At 39.0% G+C, this 22,491-nt stretch overlaps 1 protein-coding gene across 4 annotated transcripts in view; it reads left to right on the top strand.

Moving 5' to 3' along the window:
* The window catches only part of cd274.L (CD274 molecule L homeolog), a 28,904-nt gene extending 10,605 nt beyond the window's left edge, over window positions 1-18,299 (top strand). For 3 of the 4 annotated variants that reach the window (XM_041564060.1, XM_018258278.2, XM_018258285.2), the window contains 6 exons: window positions 9,328-9,404; window positions 10,484-10,843; window positions 12,122-12,412; window positions 15,505-15,615; window positions 16,436-16,534; window positions 17,593-18,299. In XM_041564060.1, the coding sequence (XP_041419994.1) occupies window positions 9,347-9,404; window positions 10,484-10,843; window positions 12,122-12,412; window positions 15,505-15,615; window positions 16,436-16,534; window positions 17,593-17,609 (936 nt within the window). In that variant the 5' untranslated portion in view covers window positions 9,328-9,346 and the 3' untranslated portion in view covers window positions 17,610-18,299. The remainder of the gene's footprint in view (window positions 1-9,327; window positions 9,405-10,483; window positions 10,844-12,121; window positions 12,413-15,504; window positions 15,616-16,435; window positions 16,535-17,592) is intronic. The other variant, XM_041564065.1, reaches the window with a different exon arrangement.
* The last annotated feature ends 4,192 nt before the right edge of the window (window positions 18,300-22,491 follow it).

The raw sequence follows: 22,491 nt of genomic DNA, 5'->3' as shown, positions 1-22,491 counted from the left end.
TCACTGCTCCATTTTCTATCTGGAGTACACAAATGCATAGGGGGCTTTCTGGGACAAGAACTGGTATATTTATTGTGTTTTTTATGATCAAGCATATGCTCGCAATGGGGTCTTCCAAATTTTCTTTTGCCTGCCTGTTATACCTGCAGAACTATCCTGGGACAGATAATCCAGATGGAAAGCATGTTTTACTAAGAGATGTAGGTGCACATGTGCAAAATCTTCTTGTCTAACTTTGCATCAATATAATGGGTAGATTTTCATGGTAACATCACATATTTAAAAATTGTACAGGTATGGGACCTGGTATCCAGAATTCTCAGGACCTGGGGTTTTCCGGATAACGGATCTTTACATAATTTGGATCTTCGTACTTTATGGGGCAGATTTATCAAGGGTCGAATTTCAAAGTGTAAAATACTTTGAAATTCGACCATCGAATTGAATCCTACGAAATTCGAATTCGTAGGATTTTTAGCATTGTACGATCATATTCCGATCGTAGTACGATCGTACTTCAAATCGTACGATTCGAACGATTTTATCGTACGATTTTCCTTCTAATGCCAAAATCTTAGAAAATTGCTCTGGAAGGTCCCCATAGGCTAACATAGCACTTCGGCAGGTTTACGTTTTTTTAAAGAGACAGTACTTTGATTATCGAATGGTTGAATATTCAAACGATTTTTACTTCGAATCAAAGTCGCAGTAAATTCGAAGTCGTAGTATCCTATTCGATGGTCGAAGTATTCAAAAAATTACTTTGAATTTTTTAACTTCGAAAATTCCCTTGAATTCAGTTCGACCCTTGATAAATCTGCCCCTATGTGTTCTAGAAAATCATGTAAATAATAAATAAACCCACGAGGCTGGTTTTGCTTAAAATAAGGATTCATTACATAGTAATAATATATATAAGGTACTGTTTTATTATTACAGAGAAATTTTTTGATTAAAATTGAATCTATGGGAGATGACCTTTCCCGTAATTTGAAGCTTCCTGGATAACAGGTTTCTGGATATCGGATCTCATACCTGTACTTATTTCACAAGTGTAATGTGTCCAAATTTCTGCTGAGGGAAATGGCTAGAGAAGATATGTCCTAAAGCAATGACAATTGTGGGGAATTAGCATGGAGTATATAACATAGATAATTCAGCCTGGACCTAGTGAAATTACTTTTGACTTGATGCTTTTGATAAATAGGCGTTATTTCATGTTGCAAAAAAGATGCAAATGTTCTTCACTGAGGCCTTAATTTGCTGTTTAGTAAACTGCCAATGCTGATTTTCTTAAGAAAATACTGCAAGTTTTAACCTTAGCCTTTTGATAAATATGACCCATAGTGTGTTCTAGAGAATGCATTGCTTGGAACTTTCTTGAGCGAGTGTCATTGCTGATGCTGTGTCGTTTCTTCCATACAGTGTGCTGTCATGTATTTTCGAGATAAAATCTCAGTGACAGCATGCTGCGTGTAAATTATTTTTTTAGTAGATTCTTGAAAATAGTGGGCAGTAGATATATCTCATTCTAGATATGAGGTTAGCAGGAAATGTGCTGTTCAGCAGGAATTTTGCCTCTCACGTATTTAACACCTGGCTATAAATGTCATATGAACCACAGATTTCCCTTCATTTCTATATATAACTGTGAAACACTTTTTCCTTTTGTTTTATGCATCCTTTCATTATATTAAAGCTGTGAATAGTTGCAGATCTAATACTATTTTAAGGGGGAAATTTATTAAAGGGTGAAGGGGCTAACGCTGGCGAAAATTTGCCAGTGTGATGTCATTTCGACACTTCACTGATTTACTAATGATCGCTGGCGTAATTTCGCTAGTGAAGGAGATAGACTGGCGCAACTTCGCACTCTAATGCCAGGCGAATTTTTGCTCTGGTGAAAGAGCGTTACTACCCAAATTCACTAAGTTTTTGATTTTACTGACCGTTACCTCTATCGCCAGACTTGCCTTTGCCACCTCAGACCAGGCGAAATGCAATAGAGCAGTGCTGTCCAACTTCTATGATACCAAGGGCCGGAATTTTTCTAATCTACATGGTGGAGGACCAGTGTTAGCCACGAGCTTCTGAAAAAGTGACGTATTGGTCACGAAACGCGTCAAGCTACACTCACCCTGCCTGCTTGTACTGTCAATTTTAAGGATTTCATTAAAGTTTATCGGTTTTAACTCACTTTCTGGCTCCACCGCTTTGATGACCTTCCGGACGCCACCCTCCTTCCCACTTTCAGTGCCTGTTTTGATCGCTATATTGCCGTACCGGACCGGCATGGAGGGCTGCATTAAGAACCGGTAGTCGATTCCCTCTCTTGGTTAGCGGTGATTTCATTTTTTGCTCCAGTGTTAGCCACTCTCTGTTTTAGACCACACCCACTTTAAACCACACCCATGTTACCGCAAGACCATGTCCACCTTAATAGCAAACCAAAAAACCAAATGGTTGGTGCTCACTGCAGGGATCAGGGCTGGAACTAGGGGTAGGCAGAGTAGGCGGCTGTCTCGGGCGCCATCATTGAGGGGCGCACTTTTAAGGGGATTTTTTTTGTTTTTGAATTTTTTTCTTTTTTTTCAAGCGTTTAATAATTTGTTTCAGTAATCATGGTCACCCAGTTGGGTGGAATCCATCTCCTTCACCTTCACCTTCTCCCTCTTGCTGGCAAATAATAGCTCCTTCTGTGCAGTGCAGTGGCCTGCTTGGTGTGGCTCGCTCTCGTTGCTCTCAGCCTTGCACAGGTGCACTGAACTGAAGACATTCTTTCTATTACCGTAAAGTGTTGAAGCTTCCTACTGACACAGCCAGGTACAGATTTGGGGCCCATATGTTTACTGCTGGGCTGGGCACTGGCACAGGTACATAAATACTTGGGGGCAATATGATATGATCAGATTTATTTTTGGCTGCTGCTGACACAGGTAAAGATTGGGGGCAATATGATGGCTGCTGGAGGGCTGTATGATGGATGGCTGCTGGGCTTGCTTGCACAGGTACAGGCGGGGTGTATTATGGATGGCTGCTGGGCTTGCTGGTACAGGTTTAGGGAGCAGTAATATAAATGAAAAAATGTTGTACACTTTATTGCTCTCTTTATTTAAAAACCATCCTGGTAAGGAGAGAAATGGTAATGCAGGACAGGGGGGCACTGATTGAAGCTCTTGCCTAGGGTGCCAAACTACCTTGTACCTGCCCTGGCAAGGATGTCACTCATATGTGAAAAAAGCGAAGTCATATTAAGACATACCCATAAATCCATTTGCCTCCTCCTCCCCTGTGTATAATACAGTACCCCAGCATATGATTAAACACCTTAGGGGCCCCTAACAATACTTTTCAATTGCTAAAAAAAAAACAGAACAAATACCAAAGTATGACACACAAGGAGCATATGGAAGGCAGAACAGAGCAGGAGACAAGTAAAGCTATCAGTCTAATATGTACTACATACAGTGACACAGTGCTGGTGCTCCATTAGCATTTTGATTAAGGTGTGAACAGGTGAACAATGTGGGCAGTTTCAGTCTGGGTCTCAGGTGTGAACAGTACAGGGCTTTAGGGTGTAAACAAAGTGTGTTCAGCGAAGCTAAAGTGTGGCGATGGCAGCGAAGCAGTCGCTGGCAAATTTTCGCTGGTCAGTGAATTTGCCCCTAAGTTGGTATGTTTTTAACAGCAACAAAAAAAATGAGTAGCCAAAAAGAATAAACCTCAAAATGTGACTGCTGATAAGTCCAAGTAACGTAACTACTCATATGCTCAGTTCCTTCTTGGTAGGAGTGCTGAATAACCCCTTTATCTATAAGAAGTGATCCCTCTGGGTTTTCCCACTATCTTCTCCATCCTTGTGACTGGAAAGGGTGCAGTTATATTATGACAGAACCAGGAAGCAAGCTCCAATATCTGTCACTAAAGGGCAGATTTACTAAGGTTCGAGTGAATTTTCGAAGTACAAAAAGTTCGAATTTCGAAGTAATTTTTTGGATACTTCGACCATCGAATAGGATACTACGACTTAGATTTTACTTCGACTTTGATTCGTAGTAAAAATCGTTCAAATATTCGACCATTCGATAGTCAAAGTACTGTCTCTTTAACAAAACTTCAACTTCAAAACTTCGCCAACTTAAACCTGCAGAAGTGCTATGTTAGCCTACAGGGACCTGCCAGAGCAAGTTTTTGGGTATCGAAGGAAAATCGTAGGATAAAATCGTTCGAACAGTACGATTCGAAGTATGATCGGAGTACGATCGGAATACGATTGTAAGATGAATAAAATCCTTAGAATTCGAATGTCGGAGGATTCTATTTGATGGTCGAATTTCAAACTATTTTCCACTTCCAAATGCGACCCTTGATAAATCTGCCCCTTACTGTTGTGTTCTTCTCCTTCATAATGCCAATGACTAAAAACTGCTGTGAGTATATGTTTTAATTCGCCACTGAAAGCAGCAACATCACTTGCACATTTGCAGGTGGTATTGAGATATTTTGTGAAGGGGGGAGTTGAAAAATACTCATGTTAGGTACATACACAAATATAAAAATGAGGGGCTAGGCAACCAATACCAATCCTAGTCTAACTTTACCAATGTTCACCTCAATTAGTCAGGTACATTTTCACAACAAATCTGATATTTAACAAAAATGTTATAAAAGTGTTAAGTAAGAAATGTGGTGGCCTTTCGCCTGGCAAATATATTCCCCATACAGTTGTAGTGGAGAAAATTCACTAGAGAATTTAAGCAATTTTATAAGAAATGACATATGTAGGATATTAGTAAATTGCATTGTTGTATTGAATCCACATTACTGGTGAAAATGCCCCTAAGCCTTTATCAATTCTAAACATCCCATCTATGCCTAGTAGTGATGTGTGGGCCAGCCCAAAGCCTGCAGCTTTGGTAGGTCAGACTGATACTCACACAGAATATTCAACCCAACTAAATATATGCGTCCGGGACATCAAACAGTTCAGTAGACCCCTGATATTCTTATTAAGGATGTTTTATCTTTGTAAGTAAAAAACTGTGTGAGATAAATGCAGCAAATTGCAATTATTCTTGGTGATTTTAAGAAATGTCATACAAATTGCAAATTTCATCAAAGCTTTGCAGTTTAGTAGTTTGGACTAAAAAGACATATTTAGCCATTTTGGATTTATCGCAATGTTTACTTACCAAAAATGTATGGTTTTTAGGGGTTAACATAGCTTTTTGCAACTTTACCACACATAAAACAGGCAGTGTGTTTTTGAATTAGTTAAAATCTAAGCTATAAAATTAGTACAGTATGTACAAGATATATTTTGAGGTCTATACATGCAATGTACTATACAGTATGTACATTGGGCATCAAACTGGTCAGGGGACCCCCTGGCTTTCATTGGGCATCAAACTGTTCAGTAAATTCCTGTTTTTTTATGGTGTCTTATCTTGGTACCTGATATGATATGTGGGAGATAAGATGCTGCAAATTGCAAAAAAAGCTCTGAGGTGATTACCTTCAGGAAAGCTTTGAGTTTGGTACTTTAAAATTAAAAGGTAAAGTTACCCATTATGGATTTGAGAGAATTTGCCCTTTCCAAAAATAATGGCTGTTTGGGCTGAAATTATTTTTTTGAGCTTTACCCCCCATATAAAATGCTGTTAATGTGTTGATTTTGCAGTAGCTGAAATAACAGAAATGATGGATCATATGGGGGTATTTTCAGTTTGGGGGCCCCTACATGCCCCTAACTTAGATAAATCTATGCATATTGGGTATCATACTGTTCAGTGAACCCCTGGATTTCAAATTTGGTATTTTTTGTCTGATACCTAATGACCTGTAGGAGATAAGATGCTGTAAACTGGAAGCTTTGAGGTAATTCTTCAGATATTTTTATTAAACCTGATAAATATAGGAAAGCATTGTAACTAGGTAGTTTAGAGTAGAAAGATATGCTTAACTATTTGGGATTCTTCACAATCTGTGTATACACAATAATGTATAGTTTGTTAGGGTAAACCTACTGTTAGTGAAATTTTTGGCATTGAAATCTAAAGTATGCAGAGTGGTGCTTTTGAAATTTGGTAGGTACTGCTGGGAGTTGTTGACATTTACAAGTCAAGTCTTTACTTACTCCTCCGTGCAGATTCTGTCCAGCGGAGTTCACGGGTCGCCATCTTCTTCTATTCGGAATGAGACCGGCAGAGCAGCACATGCACAGCTGGAGCAATTGAAGCTCTGGTCTCATTCCGAAGATTACCGAAGTGGCTGAAGATGGCGCCTGTGAACTCTAATGCCTGAATCTGCACCATGGGGTAAGTAAAAAGTTAGGGGCATTTGCCTGGGGTAACACTTAGGCTGGGGGTAGGAGGGAGAGGGGTCTATGTAGGGTAGTGGGTAGGGGTTTATTAACTTTTGAGTTTGCTTCTCCTTTAAGCACTGCAGGAAAACATACAAAATTCCCCTTAAATATTAGTGGAGTGCAAACAACCCCCAGCAATGGAACTTCTCTTTATTTATCTGCGAGTAAGCACGGAGCGGAGAAAACTACCATGTGACATTAGCCTGAGAAAGCAACAGAGGCAGACCACACAAGTGAGCCAGTTGTTGTGACACTTGCAGGAGCTTCACCGCCCACCCTTCCTCTAAACTGGAAAACAAACTAAGTAACTGAAGAAATTTTATACAACAACATTAGCACCATTACTGCACACGGATGGAAATAGTTACTCAGGGTTATGTAGGCTGCAATCCACTTCTGGTGCTATTTTTTTTACAATAACAAAATGCAGACAATAGCTACAGTACCGTAAATTGTATGTTTCACCTCTGGTACTGATGAGGATACAGGGCACGTATATGTATACTCTGTGGGTAGATGATTTTACTGTAGGAATATTATACTAAGCAGCACTTTGCAGGCAGCAAGTATGTGTCCCAGTACATCCTAAACAGTATAAGGGCATATTTTTAATGACAAGTTAAAAGATGGCATTTGAATTAAATAGCTTTTACACTGCAACTTTAACAGCATTTTGCACTGTGGGAAATTCTTTGTTTATGAAGCTATGAAATGTTTTTTTATGCAAATATATAGCCTAGTAAAGAATTCTGCTATAAAAATAAAAAACAGGACAAAGGTCACTTTAAAATGGCATTCAGTGACACCACTTGTTTTTTTTTTTTTTGCTTGAATTTTGTCCTTTTGGCTTCAAAGGGTTTTACCAGGTCCGCTGTTGTATACAATACTTAATTTTAGGTGTAAGTCTGGCATAAACATACCAATAAACTTTTTGTATTGAATTATTTCTGTAATAACAATTTATTCTGTAAATTCATGCTTAAGCACGCATAATAACAGACCTTTATAAATATGCGTGTCATTCATGTTTGCCTTCACATTGTTGTATGTAAATATGCAAACGGTTACAATAAGCAAAATACTTATGTCCTAAGGAAGAACTGACAGACAGGCAGACAGCTCCTGGATTCAAAGCAAGTCTAATCCTTGTCTTCCGTGTAATATTGATAAAATAGAATGAAACCATCCTTATTGGGATTTTCCATTCCTGGCCATACTCCATGTCAGCTATGTATTGGTTAAGCCTCCCCTTTGACCCCAGACAGAAGACACTCCCCTCCTAATTGTTTAAAGCCTTCCCACTCCTTTACACAGACATCTGAGTAACAAGCTGCCAGGTTAATTATGATAAGGAATAGACTAGGGAAAAAACTTACCAGGAAGGGGAAATCGCGGTAAATATGGTTTTATTTTCCTTTTTATCCTGGCAATCTCTATGTCAGCTACATATGGTATTTATACAAAAGCTTAACCCATTGGGAGGGTAATCTAAGTAAATGCTATCAAGAATCTCTGGAAAGTTAAATTGAAAAAACTCACAGAACATTGTTTAAGTCCAGAACAGACATATTCTGCCCTTCATTCTAACGCAACCTATGCAGCTATGTTAACCTATATAACCTGAAAGGAGAAATCTCAGCCAATGCATACAGGTATCAGATACCATAAAAGAAAAATCCCCCTTCAACAAGGCAACCTGGACACGATATTCCCTAAAGCAAGAACAGTGTAGAAAAACACAAGATAATTTCAGGTAGAACTCCTAACACTTAGCCACAGAACCACAAATCTGACAGTGTTAGCACTGAAAATCCAAGATGAACTGTAAAAACCACCTGTTTATCCTTAGATAAGGACAGAGGATACATCCTGGCCTAGTCACCCAATAGTGGACCACTGCTGCAACACAGTATAGTCACTTATGTTAAACACGTTAACTAGGACCACCTTAGAAATGCCCACATAAGCCAGAATCCCAGTACAACTGTAAGAGAGGACGGCCTTAAACCTTGTTATATGTTTTGGTATGATCCAATACAAGTCTGCATCACAGTAATTCCTAGCACTAAACAGCAGCAGTCACTACTGCTGTATCAACAGAATGCCAATCCTTAACAGAACCACCTCTTATACAAGTAGTGCTATACTACTGAAAACACTAGTATAATAATACTAAGAAAAACAGCATCACATTAACAATTGCCTGCTCTTATGTGCATCCTTATGTACATCATTTTGATTGTATTTATTTCAGTATGATGAAGCTTATATTAAATTTTAATTTTTGCAATAGTTCCCCTTTAAAACCTGACTCCCCCTAAAGGCCGCCTTCTCTGTGAGGCCCTGCGATGGATCCCTCAGCAAAAAGGTACTTACTACCTGAGGTCCAAGGCAGAAGACAAAAAAGACGCCTGTGTAAGGGAGTGGGAAGGTTTTAAAGTTTTGGTCTTCTGTCTAGGGTCAAAGGGGAGGCGTTGCTGAGCTCCAGGCTATTGCTATAGAGCCACTGTGTACAGAAAGTGTTCTACCTGTGACAGCTTTCCCAGCTTACTTGTCTCATATAGCTGAGAGGTGGAGTCAAGGCTTTAGTCCCCAACCTTCATTTTTTGTGATACACAAGAACATACCACAAGTCTCAGGAGTCTAACCTGTTGCCATACCAGCTATCATTCCAGCAAAGGACTCAAAGAGAGGCTGGAGTAGAATTCTCTGATAGCCGCTCACAGGGGGGAGTGCCATAAAAACCTAGCCATTCATGAATTATCCAGGATATTAAGGTTCAACAAATACTGTATAAAAATGAAAATAAATGTAATATATCTTTATGCGCTGGTATAAATACACACCTAGCTGCAGGCATGTAACTTTCCAGTATCTGCAGTTTGCATCGGATAATATCAATTCTCCTTACATGTTGATATTCTTTTGCTGCCAAAGTAACAACACATTCTTTCCCTGTTCAGTTTCAGGGGTTAAACAGCAATGCACAGAAGAATCATTTCAGCAGTTTTATTTTTGTGCCATTGTGGGGTACTTAGTGGTAAGGAAATGTTTATTTTCTTTATGAAGCTGTGATGCTGCACATGAATTTTGATATTTGCTGTTATAGTTCTTTTGTAGAGGAGGTTTATAAGTCCCAGCTATCAAGTCTCACATAACTTTATCCTCACACACTGGACCAGATTCAAATCAGTTAAAAAGTTATTTTACGGTATAACGTGAAAACATATGAGTTAGATTCAGTTTGAGAAGAAACAACTTTTCAGTTCCTAATTCAGTTCCAGTTTTTTTTGCCATAGACGTCAACAAATTTTTCTCATTGGATGTCGTATGGGAAAAACTTTAACTGTATTAGGAGATAAGCTTTTCTCATTAAATTGAATCTGGCCCATTGCATTGGCACATTAAATCGTTATCTAATATTGTAAATGACGGAGGATCTGTAAGGACAACAGGTTAAAGTGGGGGATTGCTGGCTTCCTAGATGTTGGAAGAAAAATATTTATTGTTGGGATGATAAGGAAGTTAGGCTAGGCTGCCTCTACACAATATTTTAGAACAGAGGAGAAAAGTCAAAAGATAATAAACAGGGGCAGGGTAAGGGAAACTAGGCAGACTATGCAGATGCAAATAATTAACATTGTAATGCTCAATTTACTTCATATCCAACCAACTCAAATACATACAGCTTATTGTGCAGAGCATTGGAACAATGTTACTGTTTTAGAACAGCTCTACCGACCAACCTAGGCAACAATTTAAGCATTTTGGCACCAGTCCAAAATTCACCAGATCCCATGCCTGTCAGTGCATACAAATACAAGAGGGTAGAAAGAAGCAGACAAAATGATCCATGTGCCATAAAACCTTGTTCCAACATCTGTAATACTAGCTGATATTATCTTATAGGCACGGTTCCAAAGAATCACATTGATAAAACTAAATCTAAATAATATAGTATATTAAAAAAACAATCTGAATATAAAATCAAAAGAATAGTACTCCTTTAAATCTTGCTAATATTTGAGAATGCATTTGTAAAAAGTGTTTGTGCAAGTACCGGTGGACAGATCGATGTGTACACATCTCTCCCTAATATAAATTATATTTGTTTCACAGCACTTTTCACTGTAGAGGCTGCCAGATCCCACTACACTGCAGAATATGGTGGTAAAGTGAACATGGAGTGTCATTTCCAGGTGGGGAAAGGTTCGAATGTAGACGATGTGGAGGTCTATTGGGAGTACATTGCAGCTGAAGGTGGAAGAAAAGAAGTTATCAAGTTAATTAAAGGGACAGAAAACCTTTCAGCCCAGCATGAAGACTTCAGAGGGCGTGCTAGAATTTTAAAGGAAGAACTGTATAAGGGACATGCAGTCCTGCAGATCAGCAATGTAGAGCTGACTGATTCAGGGCGCTATATTTGTATTATATCAGCTAAAGGATCCGACTACAAATCTATGGGTCTGACAGTGCAAGGTAAGGTCTAGTCGGTCACATTCTCTTAAAGGGCCAGTAACACAATAAAGAACAAGTGATAACTTTTCACATTTATTATTGTTAAAATAATCTCATATTGCATGCTAGTCCCAGAGGCTTTTATTAAATGCATAGTGTAGCCCAACTTAAAGGAGAACTAAAGAAGTAGGTAGAAATTTTGTACATTATGTTTGGACTTCTGTACCCAAGGCAACCACAGCCCTTTAGCAGGGAAGATCTGTGCCTCCAAAGATGCCCAGTAGCTCCCCATCTTCTTTGCTGCTGATTTACTGAACATGGTCTGTGCTGTTGTCCCTTACTGAGCTTAGGAACCCACTCACGATATACAGCACACATAGAATAGAAATGTCATTTTAGAAGGCTGATTAGTAATTAATACAGATGCTTACTACATGGCAGCACAGAAACCAGTGTTATTAGCATCAGATTTAATAATCAGCCCTGTAGAATCAGCTTATATTACAGACCAACCTAAATGCTTGATAATTTGTGATGACCCCTAAACTTAGCTTCTTAGCAGCTGCTCAGAGTGCACTGAGCATGTGAGTGTCCCAGACACTTTCCAAGATGGTGACCCTCTGTGACAAGTTTGAAGTCAAGTTTGAAGTCCTGGATCATTGATGCTATTGAGAAGCTGAAACTTTAGGCTGGTGCAATACGTTCAGTATATAAAACATGACATTTTTAGCCATATTCACTTTTAGGGTTTAGTTTTCCTTTAAGAAGTCCACTGATTGAATTATTTCATAAAATAAATGCTGGTGTGCCCCATTGGATGAAATGGTTCTCAGAACTTCTGAGCTGCTGAGATGTTTGGGTGAGAAAATTCTAATGAAAAAAATGGGGAATTGGTAACTTTCAGAATATTATATATTACCAGACTTTACCAGAGACCAAAGGTGCAGAGACCAAATTCCTATAAATCACAATGTGCAAATTGGCTTATTGTTACTACAGAGCAAATGTATATCTAATTTTTTTGGTTAGATTGGCTGTTGCTCTCTTTGCATATAACAGCAGCCAATGCTTCATGTAATTAATGAGTCAATGGAATGCAGATGGTAAATAAGGAACTCTGTTTATCAGCTCTGTATCACTTTGTACCAGTTTGCCTATTTCCTTGTGTTTATTATTATGTAGAAGACCAGCAAGGCTCATTGTTTATGAACCTATTGGCTAAAACAAGCTTGTTTATTAAATTCCAATTCTATATGAAATGTATAATGTAATTCACCTCTTTGCATTTGTTCCTTTTAGCGCATTACAGAGAAATAAATACCCGAGTCACAGATGTTATGGAATCCCCCGGAAAGATGGTGAAACAGATTGAATGCCAGTCTATAGGGTATCCGGAAGCTGAGGTGACCTGGTTTCATGCAGAAAAGAACCTGAGTTCATTGGTCAATACCAGCTACACGGTGACTGCTGCTAAACTCTTCAATGTCACCAGTGTAGTTAGGGTTTCTTCTGTATCTAATAACACATTTACCTGCATGTTCTGGAATGAAGCCTTTCAAGAAGCAACAGTTCTGACTTTCACCATACCAGGTACTTACTCTTCTCTCAGCCAGTGGCACTGGGGAAGCATATATCATATAAGGAGATTTGCTGAAGTTCTACAGTATGGTTAGGTTAGATTTATGTAGCCTGCTATTGGTGAGAAGCAAAACTGAGAAAAGCCTCCATATTTGTAAGTGGTCTAGACACAGATTTTCTGGATATGTAACAAGCCCACAAGCTACTTGATAAAATATTAGTTATTGTACAGTTTGGCCATGGATCTAATCATTTGTTGCTTGGGCCGATTGTTTCTCTTGTGCAACTTACCAAATCGCTTGTAAAGGGGACCTTGCACCGCAATGATCATTCAGTTCAGTTAGAATGTACAGCTTTATATTCCATTGGCCTGTGGGTGTTTTAGAATGTATGATATTAATCAGTGAAGATCTTAGAAGTGAAAGTGACCCTTGCAGCTGTTATCTACAGGTATTAGGAGTGTTTTGTGCTTCACCGGAGGAAGGGATTGGGCAACACACCTACCCAGAGACATTGTGTGGTGTATATAGGGTGTCACGCTGAGCTCTGTAAAATAAAGGACACTCGATTTTTCACTGCAAGCAGTTCTCACAATTATTTTTATGTCTTATTGGGAGGTTGGTAACAGGAATTTCTGCTTGCACCCAAGTGTTGCCCAACCTATGGTTTGGCTAAAAAGCTGTGGATTCGCTCTCAGTATAGAGCCATTGGCTGCCAAAATAAGGGAACACCCGGATATTTCTGGAATACTAGTAGGGGATGAAGCTTATAAAGTTTCGCTTTTTGCGGACGACGTCCTGCTTACACTCAGAAATCCTTCTATCTCCTTACCCAACCTTCACCAGGTATTACGAACTTACAGTCAGGTGGCGGGCTATAAAATTAACTGGGCTAAATCGGAAGCTCTTATGTTTCACATTGGAGGATCTGCAAAGAGGGCACTACAGGAAAATTTCCATTACAAATGGCAAACATCTTACGTAAACTACCGAGGAGTCAAATTAACCCCACATTATCATCAGTTATATCGAGCAAATTTTGTTCCTTTAGTAGCTCGCATATCGAAAGATATGCAGGAATGGGGGTCCTATGGTACGTCTTGGTTTGGTCGTATAGCGGCGGTCAAAATGTCCATACTCCCAAAACTATTATATTTATTTGAGACCATTCCAGTCCAAATTTCCCAAGCTCAGTTAGGCCATATTCAGAAGCTGATTTTCAAATACATATGGGGCACAACTAAATCTAGGATACCACGCTCAGTCCTCTTAGCGGGTAGGAGTCAGGGAGGCCTCGCTGTCCCAGACATAGGACGATATTACGTGGCTTCTCACTTGCGCCAAACTTTGGCTTGGCTACAGCCGCAAGCGCCAACTAGGTGGGCACGTCTAGAAGCTACTTGGTTATTCCCTTACCATATCAGTACTTTGATATTGATAAACCATCCCAAAATACAACTCTCAGTTTCAGCCCCAAAGCCTATGAAATTTACCCTCTCAATATGGAAGCTGTGTCAGAGAAAATATCAAATTAGTAATTACCCATCAGCCTTGATATTGCTCTCCGGTAATCCAGAATTCCAGCCGGGCCAGGGGAAAGCATACCACCTAGACTGGGCAGCTAATGCTTTTCATAGGATCCATGATTTTATAAACCCATTGCGACAACGGCTGTATACATATGACGAAATTGCACAAAAATGTAACTGGAGTACTGGAAAAAGGTTGGAATATCTTCAGGTTATGCATTATATCACGACTTTATATGGACAGCAATCCCAGATACTGTTATCTCCATTTGAGAGAATTCTAGGCAGCAGCTATCCATGTAAAGGCCTTATATCGCAACTATATAGCCTATTAAATGCCTTACCGGATGAGCCATTTCCTAAACATGCCTATATGCAATATTGGGAAAATGCTTGGGGGAAGGAACTTACCCAATTCCAATGGGGAAAAATGTGGGAAAATGCTCGTAAAATGACTGTATGTACCCTACAGAAAGAAAGTGTGTATAAATCCATGATGAAGTGGTACCTCACCCCGGATAGGCTTTCCAAAATTTTCCCGCAAAGCAGCCCTTTCTGCTGGAGAGGTTGCCAGCATAGGGGTACATTATCTCACATTCTATGGGATTGCCCGAAACTGACTTGCTTTTGGAAGGCAATTGTTGATTTAATAGCAGCGGTTTTTAGAACCTCTTTGACTATCGAGATGCCTCATCTGCTGTTAGCCCTCCCTATTACTGGACTCCAGAACGCTGCCCAAAAATGGGTTAACCAGGTAGCGACGGCAGCGCGTTTGGCAATCACCTCCAAATGGAAGTCTTCGGACATCCCATCACTTACAGAGGTTACATTCAGGCTTGAAAGCAATAGGAGATTTGAGGAAATGACTGCTCAAATAAGTAATACACTACCACTACACGATAAAATTTGGGGTAACTGGGTTTTCTATATCACAACCAACAGAGGGGAGAGTGATTCGGCCTAAAACTTAGAAGTTGCAGGGGTGGGCTACTTATCTCACCTTTCTCATGTGTGCTCAGTATCACTTTGTGGGGCTTATTCCTTATTTCTTTTTGTTTTTTCTGATTCTTGTTGCTTTACTTTGTATGATTGTTCTTTTTGACAGACTTGTTTATGTGTAAAACACTATGGCTAGTATTGTGCAATCTTACGCAAATGTGGGTAACTAGCCCGATTGAATATGTCTGTATTTTATTTTTATTTTACTTTTCTTCTGAAAATCAATAAAAAATAAGTTACAAAAAAAAAAAAAAAAAAAAGCTGTGGATTAGAATGGGTGTCAGATCCAAATTCCAGTATTATGGTGTAGGACTTCACCACAGTGGAACAGACTGAATTCTTTACAATTTAACGCATTCCCCTTCTGAGACAGCACTGGCTGGGTTGGTTGGGTTTGGTTGGGTTTGGTTCAGAAAAATGGGCAAACGCTGAGGAAGTTTCCAGATCCACTCATCAAGCCTTATACGATCTTAGCGTGAAATCTGAAATTTAAGGGTATAGTTCTTATTAATGCCTCCTTTATATTTTATATGCATTTTCTCTTATAGCCTGTGCTTACATTTTATTTGGATTTAAGTTTCAGATGAAAGTCAAAGCACCAATAAAAGGAGTTTCCAGCTGTCTCTCACTTCTATTGCTGTTGCTGCTGCACTATGCATATGTATTTGTGTTTATATAAAGCAATGTGGTAAGTTAACAAATTATTACATAATCTTATTTTAACCTTGATATTCAGAGTTATCAATGGGAACACTTCCTGCTAAGTTATAATCATTGAAGAGTGTTTGTTTAAAAGAACAACAGTGGTCTTTTGTGTGTATCAAAATTAATGACACCGGCTTGTGTCGATGTTAGACACCCCCTAGTGTACGTAAATTGTATATCAAACTGCTAACTTTTTTACCCAGATCTGTGCTCTTTTTCTGTATTTCCCAAGGCTTCCTTGCAGCTGTCTAGAAAAATAGGACATATCAATAAATGGACATGGATTATGTCTAACTAAGCACAATAAAAATCCCTCTGTAGATATTTGATAAGTTTCACATTTCTCCAAAATATAAACAGAGTGAAGTTAAATGAAGCTATTCCCCTAGACTGCATATGGGGTTTAGTAGAAGTAAAAGATAAAACAAGACATAGTAATGTATATAACATAGTATAAAGTTCTGACTCACTGAAATCTAGTAGTGCAGAAATGTTTGCGTAATGTAAAGGATATAGATGAGATAGTCCAATGTGACAAAAAATTAGATACATTATGATGCACAAACACAGTTAAAATACAGATATAAGCTGCCTACCCAAACCCTGCTAATGGCCATAAATTACTCCCCCCCCCTAATGAAAAGGTGCAATACAAGCCTTAATTTAATTGTATATTGTTCTATTTTACTCCTACTATACATTTTTTCTAAGTATTGTCACTCTATACCAAGTATATTCCACGTTTCTTTTTTTCTGAAGACTGAATAAAATGTGTTTGTTTATTCTTCATGGTTTCATGTTAGGTACTTTAAAAGCTCCTGGGAGGAACGCTCCTATATACAACTCGCTTCTGCCAGTACCTTCTCAGCAGTCAAGTCAAAACAGTCAAAGTATATCATTCAGTAAGTACAGGACTTGTTTCTTCCAGAGGAGCTATCAGTAATATCTCTATAACTATGTTTGTTGACACTGTGCATATAGGTTAATGTATAAATAAATGAAGCAGTGCTTTGCCTAGGTGTTGCCAAAAGTTTTTGCATAGTGTTTTCCCCAACCCCTTCATTTACCAACATAGGTGCAATTGTCCATAAATGATTTGTTTCCTAACTGGTAGTAGTATCATCAAAACTAAAGACCCGATCAATTGTCATAAACAACAGTTTACCACCTATCAGCTACTTTGTACAGTGGAACCTCAGTTTTACATCCCCTGATTTTAAGTTTTGCCTCATTTTACATTGTTGTTTTGCTTTTTCCTGGGTTTTAAACCATTTTTTCTGGTCCCCTGAAAAATGTGAAATAGGGGTTCTACTGTACATAAAATATAGGAGTACCATAACTGTATGAATTGGGTACATAATGTTGCACTGGTCTTAGGAAAAGGTCACATATTGAAGTTATTTCCTGATCAGGGCTGCTGTTTTATAAACACACTAAGCATAACATTTTTGCCAACATTTTATAAATATAAAAGTATAACTAAATTTTTTATAAAACAGCGACTCTAAGGCATTCAAGTGGCACATTGAGTTATCCAATATATTAGACTATAAATATGTTTGCCCTCCAAAACTGCATGCTGGTACCTCACTGATCCTCCTCATCTGCTTAATGACTAGTTTCCCAGATTTACTTCACTGGAATCAGTCCTTGCAAAGGGACTGGACCCTGAGAATGAGCAAGGAACTGCGGTACCTTTATGGAGGTAACCTGCATACCATAGGACTTTGTTATGTATAAGGTTACTATTGTGTAAATACATGATAAGTGTTTGAGTGATGGAATCTTTACTTTTCCCTAATGAAGAACAATGTTCTCCCTTCAGTTTCATAACTCAGTTTCATTAAAATAAATAATCACTTATTGTATGACACAAAGCTTGAAGGCAGCATTACATTTGGTTGTGCTGTATCTAATTCTGAAGTTCAGTGAATAAATGTGATTTTTGTTATTGTTGCAGATTTTGAAAATACGTAACATAAACCTAATATCCATTGGAGCAGAAGTACAGTAATGGCAACATCTCAAGCACATTTCTCCAAAGATCATGCACTTTACAAGCATTTGTCCTTCTACTGTAACTCTAAAGACTGTTAGACTTTCAGTGTGTATTACCATTCCCAATCCATTTCAACGGGTGGCACTGCTGCAGCACCAGAGAAAATGGTTGTAACAAATCATAGTTACATATCAGGTTGAAAAAAGACATCATGCCTTTCCATTGACAGAAACCAACAAGACAAAAATCTTTTTGTTGTCTCACCCCCATAAAGTTCCACTCCTTGGACTCTTTGGGAACACCATCTCTACAATCAGCTTGCATTTACAAGCTCTTTCTTCCTTCATCACATTTGTTTAACTGGCTCCTGGGGCAAATTCTACAAATCTACTTTTTTAACTAAAATGTTCTGGTTCATTTAGAAGGGTAACTAAAACCTAATTTTGTATTCATTTGCTTCCCAATATTCATTTTGATGTACAAGATGTGTGTTGTTACTCAAGGTGTAAATGATATATAGGGCACATGTAGGGAAGGCTGCTGTATTTGGAGCAGAAGTATCTGTCAATGTTCAATATTATGTGCAATTTCAGAATATTATATTTTGCTGTCAAGAAATTAAGATATTTAATACAGTATATAGTAATAAAGGTTTATTTTTGTATTTGCTTATGTGTAGTCTGTTAATAACATAGTCTTTTAAACTCAGATATATATTTATGATAAACTATGTTAATATAAAAACTGTAGAGTAATTTTCTTTAACTTTGTAACCTACATCTCTTTGTTCTAGACACAAAAATAAGCTTCATTCATTTGCTTTACCTGCCAATGCCACAGTGTGAAGGATTACACTTTCATGATTGATTTAAAGGATCATTATTCTGTAGGAGTTGGGAAGGAAAGCTATTTTCCATTGACATTAGTCAGTGTATCAGTATAGTATGGGACATCTGAATGGCTAAATGCAGTGGCGTCACTAGAGTGCGCTAGGCCCCCCTGAAAAAAACCTTCAGAGGGTCCCAGCGCACTCCAATTTCCATCCGTCCGCCTGTGTCCCTTTTTACCCCAACCCATTATAAAAAGGTTCTACATCATTGTTGATCAAAATATCACTGAAATTTGTTATGCACATAAACAAGAGTTCTGAATGTGTTTTCTAGTTCATGAGAAGGCTCGCTGAACCCTGTAAAGCCCTGACTTCTACAAATGTGCACCAATGGTTGCAACAAATACACACTCGCTTGTAAGTGCTGACCGAATGGTTTCAGCCAGGGTTGCCAGAGAGGAGGTTTTGTAGCCAAATTGGACTGTTTTTAAAATGAAGTGGCGGGTTTTAAAAGTCCAAACTTTCAGAACCCACCCAATTCTTTTAATACAAATTAAAGCACTTGGGGGGAAAGGTGATTTGGGGTTGGGTCAGAGTTCGAGTGACAGGTGTGTAGAGAGAGACTGAGTGGGCATAGTGACCTGTAGCTTGAGTGTTTAGTATTGCTGGTGGCCAATTTAAGGGGCATAGCCAATTGCTCCAGGGCACTGTAATGTTTGGGCATGGAGTGTAGAGCCAGCCACTTTAACAGGGTCCAGTGGGTACTGCTTGGTGCAGGTAGGATTCAGCACGGCTATCGATGGGCAAGTAAAGGGTAGTGGGGCTGCTATGTGCCCTGCGACACCCAATACATTAGCAACTGATAGATTGTAACTGTGTATGCAGACTGCATCTTTATTTTTTTAAGATTTTTCAGTGTACAAATTGGGCTATTTTTTGGGCTACTTTTAAAATGTCTTTTGGCTACTTTTTGGCTAGTTTTTTGGCATTTTTGCATGTTTAAGTAATTGGATTGGTTTGCATACAACATTCATCATAGTTTGCACACAAGCATATTTTTGGACATTTTGTTGCTTGTGCAAGAGGATGTTTCGCTTAAGTGACATTACCCTTAGGGGCTGATTTATTAACATACAAATTTGAGTTTTGAAAATGATTCAGGTTTTTTGCACTAAAGTTAGGGTTTCAGAAACTTGAATGTTTGAGAATTATTACGTTAAAACTGAAATGTAAAAATTCAGCATCTAAAAGCTGAATTCATGCAGAGGTCAAGGGGAGTTGGCCTAGCAAAATCCAAGCGGGTTTCAAGTTTTCTGAAAGTTGATTGGCTCATTGAAAATGATAAATAAAATGCGAATGCACTGAGTTTATGTTTTTTTACATGTTTTTAAGCAAGTGAGTTGCAATTTATATAAATAAGCATATATTCAAGTTTGGTGAGTTTTTGAGTGAAAAAAAAATCACAAATTTGAATTGTGATTTAAAGGCTTTGAGAAACAATTGTAAATTTACAGAAATGTCCAGTGGCATAACTACTGGGGGAGCAAAGGGTGCAACTGGGCCAGGGCCCCCCCCGGCAGATCACGCACGCTGCAGCCGGCTGGAGTCGGCTGCAGCCGCAAAGTAAATGCGTACAGACGAGGGGGTGCGGCTGCACGGGCTGCACCGGGGCCCGCCCCCACCTAGTTCCGTTACTGGAAATGTCACAATCTACACTTTTCCCAAGTTAATGTAGTATGAAAAAAAGGAATGGGGCACTTGTAACAGGACTAAGGGACAAGTCATCCCATATGTAACATTTTCTTTCTTGCCCATTTATCTAGTATCTTCTGAACACTTATATTCATGTAATTATATAGCAGAAAAAAAAATAAATCACTAGTCTCTTAAGCCTTGCTACAGTAAATGCATTTGAAAAGTCTATGGCCTTTTTTTGTTCTGGGCAGAGATCCACTTTTTTGGATTGGGTGGAACCTCCGAATCCTTTGCAAAAGATTCGCACGAATACCGAACTGAATCTGAATCCTGATTTGCATATGCAAATTAGGATGGGGGAGGGAAAAAAGTGCCGTGTGTGCAATGCGCTGCTAAAAAAACTGTTCCTTCCTCTTCCTGCTTTTTCATGTCTTCTCAAGCTTGCTCATGTGCAGTAGAGTGAAAAGCTGAACTTTTACGAAAAGCCGGCTATTTCACTCTACTGCACATCTGTCTGCCCTGGGAAATTTGAAAACCAAAGAAGCAGGAAGAGGATCGATCCATGGTGCTTGCTAGAAGAATCCCAGGTCGGTGCGGTTTTCTGCTGAAAGGAGCACCTGCTTGGGGTGTCCAGTACGTAAAAGTAATCACTTGGAGGTGCTTAACTTTTAGCATCCCAAGTGTAATATCGAATTCCTTCTACTTTAAGGATTTGGATTTGGTTCGGCCAGGCACAAGGATTTGGCCGAATCCTGCTGAAAAAGGTCAAATCCTGGCCAAATACCGAACCTAATCATGGATTGGGTGCATCCCTAGTTCTGGGACCTGTTATCCAGAATGTGTGGGACCTGGGGTTTTCCAGACAACAGATATTTCCACAATTTGGATCTCCATACCTTAAGTCTACTACAAATAATATAAATATTAATTAAACCTGACTGGATTGTTTTGCCTCCAATAAGGATTATATTTTAGTTGGGATTAAGTACAAGGTACTGTTTTATTATTACAGAGAAAAAGAAAATCATTTTTAAAAATGACAATTATTTACTTAAAATAGACTCTATGGGAGATTATCTTCCCGTAATTCAGAGCATTCTGGATAACAGGTTTCCAGGTACCGGATTTCATAACTGTATCGGGATTGCAAAGCTCAAATACGTTACTTGGCAATATCTTCTGTATCCAAGGGGAGACAGTCTTTAAATTAAAGGATAATAGAACTTTGGGGCAAATTCACTAAGGCACGAAGCGCCGAACGCTAGCGTTTTTTCGCTAGCGTTCGGCATTTTCGCTACTGCGCAAATTCACTAACGAACGCTGGCGTAGTTTCGCTAGTGTTACTTCGCAACCTTACGCCAGGTGAATTTTCGCTAGCGACGAAACTACGCAAATTCACTAACTTGCGCAGTGTAGCGAACGCTACCTTTTACGCTAGACTCCCTTCGCCACCTCAGACCTGGCGAAGCGCAATAGAGTAGATAGGGATTGTTTCAAAAAAAGTCAAAATTTTTTCTAAGTCCCAAAAAACGCTGGCGTGTTTTCTACATGACGGGTGATAGGCTGAAAAAGATCGAAAATTTTTTGGGGCTCCCCTTCCTCCCCCCTACATTTCCTGACTCATGGCAACTTACCTAGACAGTGGGCACATGTGTAGGGCAAAATAAAATTTTTATTGGCTGATTTGAAGGTTTTCTAGGCATTTGTAGTGCAGATACGTGTTCCTCCATTGAAATTTGATTTTGGCGCCGTATGCAAATTAGCCTTCGCTAGCGCAACTTCGCTTTATATAGCGAAACAACGCTAGCGCAACTTCGCAAACTTACGCTACCCCTGTGCGCAACTTCGCATTTTAGTGAATTTGCGGAGCGCTGGCGAAAATTCGCCTGGCGAAGTGCGGCGAAGTGCGGCGAAGAGCAGCGAAGTTGCACCTGGCGCAACTTCGATTCTTAGTGAATTTGCCCCTTTGTCTTTGCCAAATAGGTCAAGATCGTGCTCCTTTTTCCTCCTTCTAAAAGAGCAAAGTAGTTACTGTAGAAAGAGTGTGCTCCTTTAAAGCAAATTCTGGGAGGGTTAAAGGGAAAGTGAAAGAACTGTGACTGGATGTAGGAATACTCTTCTCAACTGTGTGAGATAAAGAAGTATCGTCTGATTGCCAGCTCTGGATTCAAGCAGGTATTTCATTTTCTATATTTGAAAACAGAGATACTGTATACACAATGTAAAAATAGGATTCCTTAGTGAGAACAATTTTATCTTTGTGCAAATTTAATATAGTGAGTGGTGTACTGTAAATAAAAAAAAACTCAACTAAAAGAAATTATGTGCAGTTAAAC

The sequence above is a fragment of the Xenopus laevis genome, chromosome 1L (genome assembly GCF_017654675.1).
Source record: "Xenopus laevis strain J_2021 chromosome 1L, Xenopus_laevis_v10.1, whole genome shotgun sequence".
Lineage (NCBI taxonomy): Eukaryota > Metazoa > Chordata > Amphibia > Anura > Pipidae > Xenopus > Xenopus laevis.
Note: the sequence above shows the minus strand (reverse complement) of the source record. Positions and strands in the feature narration are given on the sequence as shown.